Source organism: Mesocricetus auratus, unplaced genomic scaffold (assembly GCF_017639785.1).
Source record: "Mesocricetus auratus isolate SY011 unplaced genomic scaffold, BCM_Maur_2.0 Super-Scaffold_100010, whole genome shotgun sequence".
NCBI classification, from domain to species: domain Eukaryota; kingdom Metazoa; phylum Chordata; class Mammalia; order Rodentia; family Cricetidae; genus Mesocricetus; species Mesocricetus auratus.
In genome coordinates this window covers 79,450,548-79,463,006 of record NW_024429194.1, presented here as the reverse complement: position 1 = coordinate 79,463,006, position 12,459 = coordinate 79,450,548, and the positions used below count along the sequence as shown (strand labels likewise).

Here is a 12,459-nt window from a genome sequence, read left to right as displayed (position 1 = left end):
AACCAGCTCGTGGCCTTAGCCCAATGCTCCTGGTTTGTCCCTGCTGTTGATGGCAGGGACAGAAAAAGGAGAAAACACCGTTCTTCCTTAGCACAGACTTTGTCCCACTCTGACCTTTTTATGGGGATGAACTTTATGTGTGATCTCATGATTGCGGCTTTTGAACTTTTTGTTCATGGGGAAAAATAACTTCTTCCGCTATCTAGTCCTTTCAATGCAGTGCAGAAGAAAGTGTGTTGATTGACAGCTCAGTGGTGGTGGAGTGTGCACAAGGCCCTGGGTTCCATCCGCAGCACTGCCCCTCCAAATAAAAAAGTGGGCATAGATTTGCGGCATAGCATACACAAACAGGAAATAGAAGGCTGTCTTTATCCTACAAAGGGGTGTGTGGGGTGTGTGTGTGTGTGTGTGTGTGTATGATGTTTGTTTGATGTGGTGTGTGGGGTGTGTGTGTGTGTGTGGTGTGTGTGTATGTATGATGTGTGTATGGTGCATGTATGTGGTGTGTGTGGTGTGTGTGTATGTGGTATGTGTATGTATATGGTGTGTGTATCATATGTGGTATGTGTACGTGGTGTGTATGTATATATGGTGTGTATGTGTGTGTGTATGATATGTGTATGGTGTATGTGTGTGTGTGGTGTGTGTATGATATATGTATGGTGTGTGTGGTATGTATGTATATGGTGTGTGTGATGTGTGTGTATTGGTATGTATGTGTGTGTATGATATGTGTATGGTGTGTGTGGTGTGTGTGTATAAGTCAATATCAGTTGTCTTCCTGACATTGTTCTCCACCCTATCTTTTGAGAGGGAGTCTCACGGAGGTTGGATTCAGCTAGCATTAGCTGGCCTCTTAAGTGCTGGGATTGTAGGTGCACACTGCCAGGCTTCGTGTGTCAGTGATGAGGAACGAGCCAAGGGCCTCACCCCCACACAGGCAGTGGTTTACCAGCCAAGCTATCTCCCAGACCGATGATCATTCTTTACCATTTCTCCCTGTCTGTAGTGATCACCTATGATAGCCTGTCAGGATTCCAAGCCTGAGATGTGAATTGTTCACAAAAACATGTAGTCACAGCCCTTGTTCATTTCTCCAGGAAGCCAGAACACCCCTTCCTCGTTGCACTTGGAAAGTTTGTTGACCTTTGGCAAAGGAAAAACTGTGGCAATTTTAGTGCACGTGTGTTCATTCAGTGCTCTGGGACGTGTTCTTTAGAAGATACTGACATGGCCACCGTGTGACAGGGGCTTCTCCGTGTGGAACCCATGGCCCAGCTAGCAAACAGCGTCTCTGGCTTCCTCTGTGATGTGAGCTGTGGCTTTCTCTGCGACTACTTCTAGATGGGAAAAGAGTTCAGGAAGCTAAATGTCATCTGGTCAGTCCAGCTGGGTGCTTGGTGACCCCGTCTGTCGGGCTCTGGGAGGTGGGCTGGCAGGGCCTACTGAAGGCAGCAGGGGGACAGCCCAGGAAAAGCTGCCCAGGTGAAAGAGGCCTAGCGTGCTATATTCCCATGGGCTGGACTGACGTACTGAGGGATTGGACTTTGACCTGGAGATCATAGGAAGTCATTTAAGATTATGGAGAAAGTGTACTTTCCCATGTGAACACTGGTTTTTGCTTGTGGGGAAAGTGGAGTTTGGTGCTGCTCGGGACTTACCTACTGTAGATATTTTTAAAACTCCACAAAGCACTTGTAACTATGTAACTTTCCTAATACTGTCTCTGGTCACGTGTGCACAGAAGAAAACCAGAGAATGAATACCACACAACACTCCTGCTGACTGCTCCTGCCTTCCCTCCTGGGGCGCCTCAGCCAAGCCCCATGGCTTCCCTGCCGACCTTAGAACGTGCTGACGTGTGCCAGCACGTGCTGTTCTTTTTGCTGGAACATTCTTCTCCAGAGCAGCCTGTCCTTCTGGGGCTCCCCCATGTGAGGCATCTGTTCTCCATCTGCTCTTGCTGAGTCCTCGTACCCCCACCAGACACCCCGTTCGGTTGGCTCCCACCCGTGTCCCCATTGGAAGGCGTGTTCCAGGGACATGGGCTGTGTTTTTGTCCACTGCTGGGAAGCTGAACTCACATGCAATCGGCTCCTTCTGTGTTTGTTGTTGACGTACATGTTTATTGGAGAATTTAGCCTGGATCTATATATGTGCACCAAACACGTGCCCGATGTCAGAGGTCCCTAGAACCAGAGTTTGCAGATGGTTGTGAGCTGCATGTGGGTGGTGGGAATTGAACCCCTGCAAAAGCAACAACCGCCAAGCCATCTTCCCATACCCTGTTTAGAGAATTTTACTACTGTGCTTCCAAAAGTCAGGAGTGGAGAGTCAATGCTGCCACTTTTGAGACTTGAACTTAGGATAAGTAGTGTTTTCATTTCAGAGCAGGAAGTGAACGCTCTTCTGGCCATTTTCGTCCCACAGATTGGCGCTCTGTGGCCTGCGTGGCCACTTCCAGTCAACATGGTGGACACAGAGAGTCCCATCTGTCCCCTCTCCCCACTTGAGGCGGATGACCTGGAGAGTCCCTTATCGGAAGAATTCTTACAAGAAATGGGAAACATTCAAGATATTTCTCAGTCCCTTGAGGAGGAAAGTTCCGGAAGCTTTAGTTTCACGGACTACCAGTACTTAGGAAGCTGTCCAGGCTCCGAGGGCTCTGTCATCACAGGTAAGTGCTGCTTTCTAGAAAGATCTTCCTAGATGTGTATTTTCCTCAGAGAATATAAGACTTTAAAGAAAAAATATATCTGTCTCTTGTCTGTCTCTCTCTCTCTGAAGCCATCATCATTACAATCAAAATAATGACCACATCCGTCAAAGTCAGCGTGTGCCCCTGCGACGCCTTCCTCCTTACCACATGATATGCTTTCTAACATTGTAGGCTTGTTTGTGTTTCCTGGAACTTTCTCCAAACGGCCTGGTTCTTTCTAGACAGGCTTCTACGCTCCTTGGGATCCGTTTCTGATGCCCCTGCATGGTGGTGTATCTGAACTTCCCCAATGCTGTGCACTGCCTGACATACCATTGTTTCTGCTCCCATCCTGGTGAACACTGGAGATGTGGACACTTCCCAGCTTTCACGTATAGAACCACTATGAATAGTTACATGCAAGGCTTTGTCCAGACATCTAGCAGTGGGCTAGTGGGGGGCAGGTGCTTGTGTGAGTTTTCAGGAAATGCCAAACCCCTTTCCAAAGTGCTGTCCCCACCTTCAGTGTGGGTGTTCAGCTCCTCACAAGCTCACCCACTGAAGGTATGACCAGTCTTTGACACCGTAGCCATTCTTGTGGGTGAACCATGGTGCTCTGTGGGGTAATTTTAGTTTGCACGTCTCTGATGCTGAATCTTTTTGTGTGATAATTTGCCTTATAACTTTTTTTGTTTGTTTGTTTTTGTTTTTTGGTTAAGCTTCTGTTGAAATCATTTACCCACTTTTTACTTGGGTTGTGTGTTTTCTTACCACTGATGATAGAAACTTCTGTATGTGTTGTGGATACAAGGACTTCATCAGATACATGGTCTACAAATGCTCCCTCCCCGTCTGTAGTTTGTCTTTTTCATTAGCAGTGTCATTCAATAAAAGCCAGTTCCTAATTGACGAAGTCCAGCTTATTAGTGCCCTTTCTTTGGTAGACCATGCTTTTTGTGTCATGTTTAAGAGACCTTTGCTTGAATGTCTTTGAGAAGTTGTACATTTTACATTGAAGCCCAGTATTCTTTGATCTAGTTTTTGCATACAAATCAATGTTTCCTTCTCCCTCTCTCTTTCATTTGTGGTTGTCCAGGCACAGCTCACTGACAAGACCACCCCCATTGTCTTTGTGTCTCTAAAATCAGTGGACACTGGAGGTCTCTATCTAGGCTTTCGCTCAGCTCCATCTGTTTCTGTCATTGAGTACCAATCCCATGGTGATGGCATTTGCGGAAAACTCACACAAACATCTGCTTCATGCTCCAGCCCTTCCTTCCACTCCTACATATTTACCCGAGAGAAAAATGCAGATGTCTGAACAGCAACTGTCCACAGCAGATCCGTGTGCAATAGCCCTGGTGTCCCCCAGATAAGTTCTCTGGTTATATTCCTTGGGATAGCCTAGGTCTTTGCACTTTGTATGTGATTTAGAATCACCTGGTCAGGTGTGTGTGTGTGTGTGTGTGTGTGTGTGTGTGTGTGTGTGTGTGTGAGTGTGTGTTTTACTGTGGATAGTTTCCATTGCTGTGTTTTCCAATTTGCCAACCTTTTCTTTGGCAGTGCTTAATCTAGCTGATTTATTGTGCACACTAGATATTGTAGTTTTCATAGCCAGCACTTGTTACACCCTCATTTCCAGTCTTCTATCTTGCTTTTTAGGATATGGTAAGAATAACTTTTTAATGCCTTGGCTGCAAATTCTATCATCTCTGTCACTTCTTGGTTTCTTTCATTCATTTCTCTTCTCATCATGAGCCAAGATTTCTGCTTGTATGCCTTGTAATTTTTTAATTGAGTAGCACACACTGCGAGCTCTGTTGTGTGGTAGAGTTTGCATTCCACTAAGCATGCTCAGGCTTTGTACAGAGATGCAGTTAAGTGACTGTGAAATGTTTGATCCTTTCGGGTCTTGTTTCTAGCTTTGTTAGATGGAACCATATAGCTTCTACTCTGACAAGTGATTTCCTCTCTGCCAAAGCAGTAAGTACCCTCTGAGTACTGCGCCTGATGCCCCACACAGTTGGGAGCATCCACTGTGCAGGGTGACAACAGGAATGTATGTCCTCGGGTCTTACCTGTAGCTCAGGCTGGCCTGGAACTCACTGTATAGTTCAGTCTGGCCTCAAACTCTCACACATTATTCTTGGCGACTTGGCAATTAAGTCCGAAGCTCCTGGAACTGGGAGATGGTTCTGTAGGTAAAAGTGCTTGCCATATAAGCATGAGGATCTGAGTTCAAAACCTAAAAACGTGTGTTTGAAACAAAAGAAACCAAATGCAATAGCCTGGGTCCACAGTCCTAGTACTACATGGGGAAAAGGTGGACAGAGACAAGGGCTTTCCCCAGAAGTACACAAGCCAGCTACACTGGTGTACAAAGAGGTGAACAACAGAAAAGAGGCCCTGTCGCAAACAAGGCAGAAGGTGATGGCTGACACTCAATACATACATGAGTACACATCATACATACATGGTTTTTGTGTGGACCTGTTCCCAAGTCAGTTGGGTAAGTAACCAGAGAGGCGATTTTTGTCACCTACAACCATTTTGCTTTAAAAAGTGACTGTCCCTTTCTTTCTCCATGTGCACTGGACATGGGTGACAGTGGTCACGCCACAACCCTGCCGTTTTGAAGAAGTTAGCTTAATGGGTGTGCAGTGATAGTCACCATGGTTTTAACTCACAGTCCGCTAATGGCAGTGATACTGGGCCTGTTTCCATAAGTTCACACCCCTTCTGTCTGTCCTTCCGGGTGAAGTGTTCGTTCAGGTGTGTTGATGCTTTTTCTATGTGTTGTTTTCTATTGTTCAGTCTTAGGACTTCTTTGTATCGTTTGAATGCAAGACTTTGATGGAGTGGGTCTTCGGGAGTATTTTCCTAGGTTCTGATTTGTCTTTTCATTGCTCTGCTCTTTCTCTTTCTCTGCCTTATTCTCAGCGCCCTTCTTTTCCCCGTCTCAGCTCACGCGGTTCTCTTTCACTTCCCCTCCTCTCCACATTTCTCTTCCCTCTTCTGTCTCTGTTTCACTGTGTGGCCCAAGCTGGCGTTGGACTCAAAATCCTCTTGCCTTTGCTTCTGAATTTTAGGGTGAGAAACATGTGTCACCACCTGACCCGTATGGATCATCAGGCCGTATTCTGGTGCCACTGAATAACACTGACAACAAAGCCAGCTCTATACTGAGCATGTGGCATGGGAGGCGAGGGCTCACGTGGAGGTCTCATAACATGGCCTCCGAAGAGCTGGAGGGAGGGTACAAGTTAGGAGGCAGGCTAGTGCGCATGAGCTTCAAGAATGGTGGCACCATGGTAACTGTGGGCAGAGTGTAGCCAGGGCAGAGCTCATTCAAGAGGGGCACCTGCCCACAGCCCAGGTCCCCCTACTATGCCAAGTCACCTTCCCAGGGCTCTGGTCCTGATACAGGTGGTAGCACCTCAAGTTTCATGTGCTGTGCTCTTCCTTGTAGACACTCTGTCTCCAGCGTCCAGCCCCTCATCAGTCAGCTGCCCCGTGATCCCCGCCAGCACAGACGAGTCCCCTGGCAGTGCGCTGAACATTGAGTGTCGAATATGTGGGGACAAGGCCTCAGGCTACCACTACGGAGTCCATGCATGTGAAGGTTGCAAGGTACAGGGGTCCTGGGTGGAGGGCGAGGTGGCCACGTGGCTCAATGACTTTTCTCCTGCGCAAGATGTCCACCACTCTGAGGCCTCCTGAAGGCAGAGAACTGACCTCCTTTGAGAATCGAGGGCAGGTTGCTTTGCTGTACTTTGTAAATACTCCAGAGGAGTGCATCCTTTGAAACAAACACAGTTGCTATATAAATGACTCTCCCTGTGACACAAAGTGTAGACTACATACTTCACCTCGGGACCACCCCAGAAGCCACATAGAGCAGAGGTGACCATGCAGGGGAGTGTGTTTACCTGCTACCTCAGGACCTCTCCAGAGGCCAGCTAGGGCATTGAGCAAGGGGCTGTCTGTCAGATGGCCCCTGCCCCTTGCTCAGAGGCCACAGTCTCTAGCTCCCCTGCTATTGTAATTTACTCCCACTGGTGGCTTCTGTCACACACTCCTGTCCTTCTAGCCACCGCACCCTCCTGAGTATCTCTATCTTCTTGAGAGTCAACTAGACCTCTAGACAGGCATGACTCAGGCCTCACATACCTGAAGCGAATCTCCTCCTGCTGCATGTACATTCTCAAGTTTATCACTTAATAGATACCATATATGGAAAATGGAGAGATGCACATTTGCTTAAAATCCAAAGGCTCCATTCCTAGTACCTTCTGGAAGTATCCAGGCTCTGAGGGAATATCGCAGACCTTCCTGTACATCATTCTTGAAGCACTGGCACCTGTCTTCAGGTGGACCTGGTCTTAAAGATCTGGTGCCTGGGAACAGTGAACCCAGGTCCAGGGTCTGCTGGTCCCTGGCAGTCACAGTCCTTGCTTCTCACCCTTCCTTTCCATCCTTCTGCCATTCTGCCTCACATGCCCAGATGAGGAGCTGACCCCTTCCAATCCTTTGATCTCCAATGAAGGCCTGGTCCCTTCTGCATGGTCACGAAAGTCCACAGTGTCAGGCAACAAATGGAGGGGTTGCTCAAAAGCAAAGGACCAAAAGCCAAAGGAAATCCCTTCCTGAGTCTTGCATCTGCATCCCTTTAAAAGCTTGACTTGCAACAGAGCTTTCTGTCAAGGTCATGTCCAGTCCCATTTGTTTAGTCTTGGCTTTTATGGGTCCAAGATGTTTTCTTTATGGGCAAAGCCTCGATGTTGCTATGAAGCAAGAGTGCTGCCCTTATATAGCTGGTTCTCTCTTGCTATAATGTCTGCTCTTTGGGAGTTGGTTTTGTGACCCAAGAAACTACCATTCCCTCTTCCCCCGTCAGGTAGGGTCTTTCTAAGATCTCTTTGAACTCTGCCTTAGCACATGATTTTCCATTTCTAATGCAGTGAGATTCCCATTTTCTATTTGCCCCAGTGACACAAGACTTTCTAAAGCTTCAATGCGTAGTTTCTTTGGAAAGAGACAGTGAGGCTAGGGTGTAGCTCAGCTGGCAGAATACTTGCCTAGCATGCACCGGACACTGGGTTGGATCCCCAGCACCCCATAAAGCCAGGCATGACGGTGCTCATCCATGCGGTCCCAGCACTTGGGAGGTGGAAGCAGAAAGACCAACAGTTCAAGGTTGTCCTTGGCCACAGAGCAAGCTCCTTAGCAGGCTGCGCTACGTGAGATCCTGTCTCAAAACAAACCAATCAAATGCACAAGAAAGCTCAGGGACACCAGTTGGGTGACTTACCCAGAGTCCACGATCTTTAAGTAAATTTTGTATTGATGGCACAGGGTTTCTTTCGGCGAACTATTCGGCTAAAGCTGGCGTATGACAAATGTGATCGAAGCTGTAAGATTCAGAAAAAGAACAGGAATAAATGCCAATACTGCCGCTTCCACAAATGCCTGTCTGTTGGGATGTCACACAATGGTAGGTAAGGCTGCTGGGTACACTGTGTCAGTCAGAGCCTACGTTTATCCCCCTGCTAAGAATGGCTATATTTTGAAGGGGTGTGCTGTAACATGTAAATATCTACAGCAGCTGGTATTTGGCAGAGCACTTGAAAATATTGTGGTAAGACTTTCCTGTCAACTTGGGGGGTCACTGGAGTGGCAAGATGTCACATCACTTCTGTTAAATGTGTGTTGGCTCAAACATTGTACTGTAATCTAATTTAGAATGGTTCCCAGTGGATGTAAACCAATCTATCTATTTATTTATTTTTGAGGTGGGGGGCGTCTCACTACCCAGCCTTGACTGGTATGGAAATCTCTGTATAAAGCAGGCTTGTCTTGAACTCACAGAGATCCACCTGCCTCTGCCTCCAAGGAGTACTGAGATCACAGACATAGTGGTACATGCCTATAATTCCAGCACTCAGAAGGCTGAGGCAAGAAGAGTTTTGTAACTTCATGGCCAGCATGGGCTATATAGAAAAGCCCTGTCTCAAAAACTACAAAGTAGAGCTGGAGATGTACCTCAGCTGGTAGAGTGCTTTGGCATGCATGAGGCACTGGATTCCCAGGACCATGTAGACATGGCTTATAATCTGAGCACTTGAGGGGTGGAGGCAAGAATCTCAGGAATTCAAGATCACTGTCAGTTATATAGTTAATTGGAGGCCAGCATGAGGAACTATATGAGACCCTGTCTCAGAAAGAATATAGAGATAGATAGATGGATGAATAGATAGATAGAGAGAGAGAGAAAAGAGGATAGATAGATAGACAGATAGACAGACAGACAGACAGACAGATAGATAAAAGAGGATAGATTGGTAGATAGATGATAGATGATAGACAAGTACATAGATAGTTATATAGATAGATTATTAATAGGCAGATGATTGATAGATGATGTATAATTGAACAGATGATTGATAGTCAGATGATAGATGGTAGGTAGGTAATAGTTCACTTTCATCCCCTTCACCTTGGCCAATGGCCTGCCTACCTGAGGACAGTAAGACACCCCACTGTTAAGCTGTATGGTTGTTTTTCAGTCTGCCTAGCAGAAAGTTCAGTCATAATAAGGAATGGGTTTAACTCGCCATTCTTGGTGTGAGCTTCCCATTCTGCCTTTCACCTTGGCCTTGGTCATCAAGAGTCTTGATCAGTTCTACCTCTCCCCTTGTCCCATCCCCACCCCGACTCCAGCGATTCGTTTTGGACGCATGCCAAGATCTGAGAAAGCAAAACTGAAAGCAGAGATTCTCACGTGTGAACACGATCTGGAAGATTCGGAAACTGCCGACCTCAAATCTCTGGCCAAGAGAATCCACGAGGCCTACCTGAAGAACTTCAACATGAATAAGGTCAAGGCCCGGGTCATCCTGGCAGGAAAGACCAGCAATAACCCGGTAGGTGCTCCTGCTGCCCTTGGTACCTTAGTGACACATCAGCTGGAGTCGCAGGGAATGACTGAGCATTGTCCAATGTAGAAGATAGAATTTACCCCAAAGTCCAAGGAAGGGGCATGGAAATACACGGGGTCATTCCGAGGCTCTAATATGTAGCTTGACACCAGCAGCTGCTTTCCTGCCTGGGCTCGCCTCAGCTCCTAGCAACCGAGGCATTATACAGGCTGTGTAACTGATATGCCAAAAATAATCTAGTTAATACCTTACCTAGTATCGGGGTGTTTCTTAAGTGTGTTTTAATCCCGATTTTAAGGCTAGACATGAAACCTATTCCTTCCCTACTCAAAACACTCTCGTTCTTTCTGCTAAAGCTGCACCTGCCTGCCTTGTCACTTTCTTGCTTTTCCTTCACTGTGATGACTCAGATCTTGGGAAGGGTCCTTTGTTGACAGGACACACCTTGTATATTTCAGCTCGCCCCTGTGTCTGCCACTCCTCGAACACTTGCCTGGCTCATGCACTGTTCCCACAGATCGATAAGCCTGTGTGCACTGCAGAAGGGTGTCAAGAGCCATTTCCATAGAGGGACCAGCCCTCACTTGGCACACAAGGACTCTTGCCTTTTTCCTGCGTACCTGGTACGACAGGTTTAATGTGTGCTAATGAATAGCTTGGAGCCTTCCTCATTGGGAATTACAAGCTAGAATTTTAGTCACAGGAAAATGAAGGATTTCACAAGCTACATACTTCAATGAACAAGCCCAACCTCTCTTTTACTGAGTCTTTTAATTCTTCGGTGAATTCTCCATGGAAATGAGCTGAGACATTTTAGAGGGCTCCAGCAAATTCCACACCGGGTGGCCCCAGAGGCCCTTTCCAATTAGGGCAATGGTTGTCAACCTTTCTAATGCTGTGACCCTTTAATACAGTTCTTCATGTTGTGCTGACCCTGAACCATAAAATTATTTTGATGCTACGAATTGTAATGTAAATATTTGATATGCAGGAGATCTAACATGCGACCCTGAAGGGGTCACGACCCGCAGGTTGAGAACCCCTGAATTAGAACCTTTCTGGATCACAGTTTGCATTCTGTGATGATGACCCCAATGAGGGAAATCAGAATTTCCATTCAGCCCTTCTATTTCTCCCTCAAACTTTGATATTTAGAGCAAACTTAAGAGTCAACTTTATTCATACCCAAACACTCTGCTTGAATACTGATTTGATCCCTACTGAGTTGCCTCTTTTTTTCTTCACCAGGATCCATAGGGTTCCTAGGAGGGTCCCACTGTCCTGTCTCAATGTGGAAATGAATCATAGATTAAGGGTCAGGGCTGGGGGCTGCTACATTAGAAAGACAGGGGTTTGGGAACTGGCTCAGAGAGTGCAGTGCCTCGGGACCTGGTTTTGGATCCCCAGCTCGTACATAAAAAGCCAGATGTGGTCGTGCATATCTGTAATCCCAGCACCGCAGAGGCAGACACGAGGATCCTGGAGCTTCCTGGACAGCGGACTGAGCTACATCAGTGAGCTCCAGGTTTAGTGAGAAGAGACTGGCTGAGGAAGACAACCAGTGTTCACCTTTGGCCGTCACCTCCACCCTCATGCACCAATGCAGCATACAAACATGTACACACACACACCTGTATCACACGTTATACACACACACCCAAATTAACGGCTTGTGGCAGCTAACTGCCTGCTTCAGCCACAAGCCTCTATGCAGGGACCAGCTTTAGAAGCAGTGTCTAACTGCTTTTGACCACACTGTCAGACGGAGGCACCTCCCGCCTCCAGGTCTCACACCATTTCAGAGGCTGGGCCTTCTCTTCCTGCCCAGGGTGCTGGCCAGCTTCCCAGAACTTGCTGGTCCAGTGTGAGACCCCATCTTCCCTCTTCCATCTGTGCCCAGCCTGGGAAATGTTCAGGTGGCAAAGAGCCTGCCACCAGCTTTACTGTCCTAGCACCTCTGTGGAACTCTGGTCTTGTTGCCGCAGTGGCATCAAGAGACTGTGGGATGTGTGTTTTACAAGATTTTGTGTGTGTGTGTGTGTGTGTGTGCGCGCGCTTCAGTGTGTGTCTGTGTGCCGTGTACATGTATGAAGAAGCCCACGGAAGTCATTGGATCTTCTGGAACTAGAGTTACAGGTTGGTTGTGAACCACTGTGTGGGTGCTAAGAACTGAACCCCAAGTCTTCAAGGGCAGCGAGCACTCTTAACCTCTGAGCTATCTTTCTAGCCCCAGGGTTTTATGACGTTTAGAAGGCAATCACCTTTAAAGGTGGGAGTCCCTTTAGGGTATCAGGCTGTAGCCCTGGTGCACTTGGCTTGACCTGTGTCCCATGGCACAATACTCAGTGACAATCAGATTCTGGGCTAGGATGACAGCCCCAGCAAGGCCCCAGCAGAACATCAGTGAGGCACAAACAGGGTTTCGGCTGGCAAACAGTTTAAAGTGCATGGATGTTATGAACGTGGACTAGTCAGGTGGGGAGATTGGACATTCTCACAAACAGTGCACAGCAGTTTTGTTGTTGTGTAGGCCGACACAGGCAGGAGTGGTCCCAGACTCCACACACCATATTGGGGAGCAGGACAGCTTGTCTGCTGGTGTGGTTGAGCAGTCTCTAGTTTTCTAAAAAGAGAAGTCAGGTTCCTTCTTGTAAAAGACCCATCAGAAGAAGTGGAGGCCCAGAGCCATCCTAGAACTAGTCAAGGCATGGGGACCTGGAGGCAGGATTTTGCTTCGGTCTGAAGGCAACTATAGGGGAAGGTGAGTTTAGCTGAGGGAAGGACTGGGTGGACAGATGAGACCATTGGTTTCCTTCTGGACCC

General features: G+C 47.4%; 1 protein-coding gene across 4 annotated transcripts in view; it reads left to right on the top strand.

Annotated features, from left to right (window-relative positions):
* Ppara (peroxisome proliferator activated receptor alpha) overlaps positions 1–12,459 on the top strand; it is a 61,284-nt gene that overhangs the window by 39,474 nt on the left and 9,351 nt on the right. For 3 of the 4 annotated variants that reach the window (XM_040752670.1, XM_013110988.3, XM_040752671.1), the window contains exons 3-6: positions 2,431–2,677; positions 6,168–6,328; positions 8,054–8,192; positions 9,419–9,621. In XM_040752670.1, the coding sequence (XP_040608604.1) occupies positions 2,470–2,677; positions 6,168–6,328; positions 8,054–8,192; positions 9,419–9,621 (711 nt within the window). In that variant the 5' untranslated portion in view covers positions 2,431–2,469. 4 annotated transcript variants of the gene reach the window in all.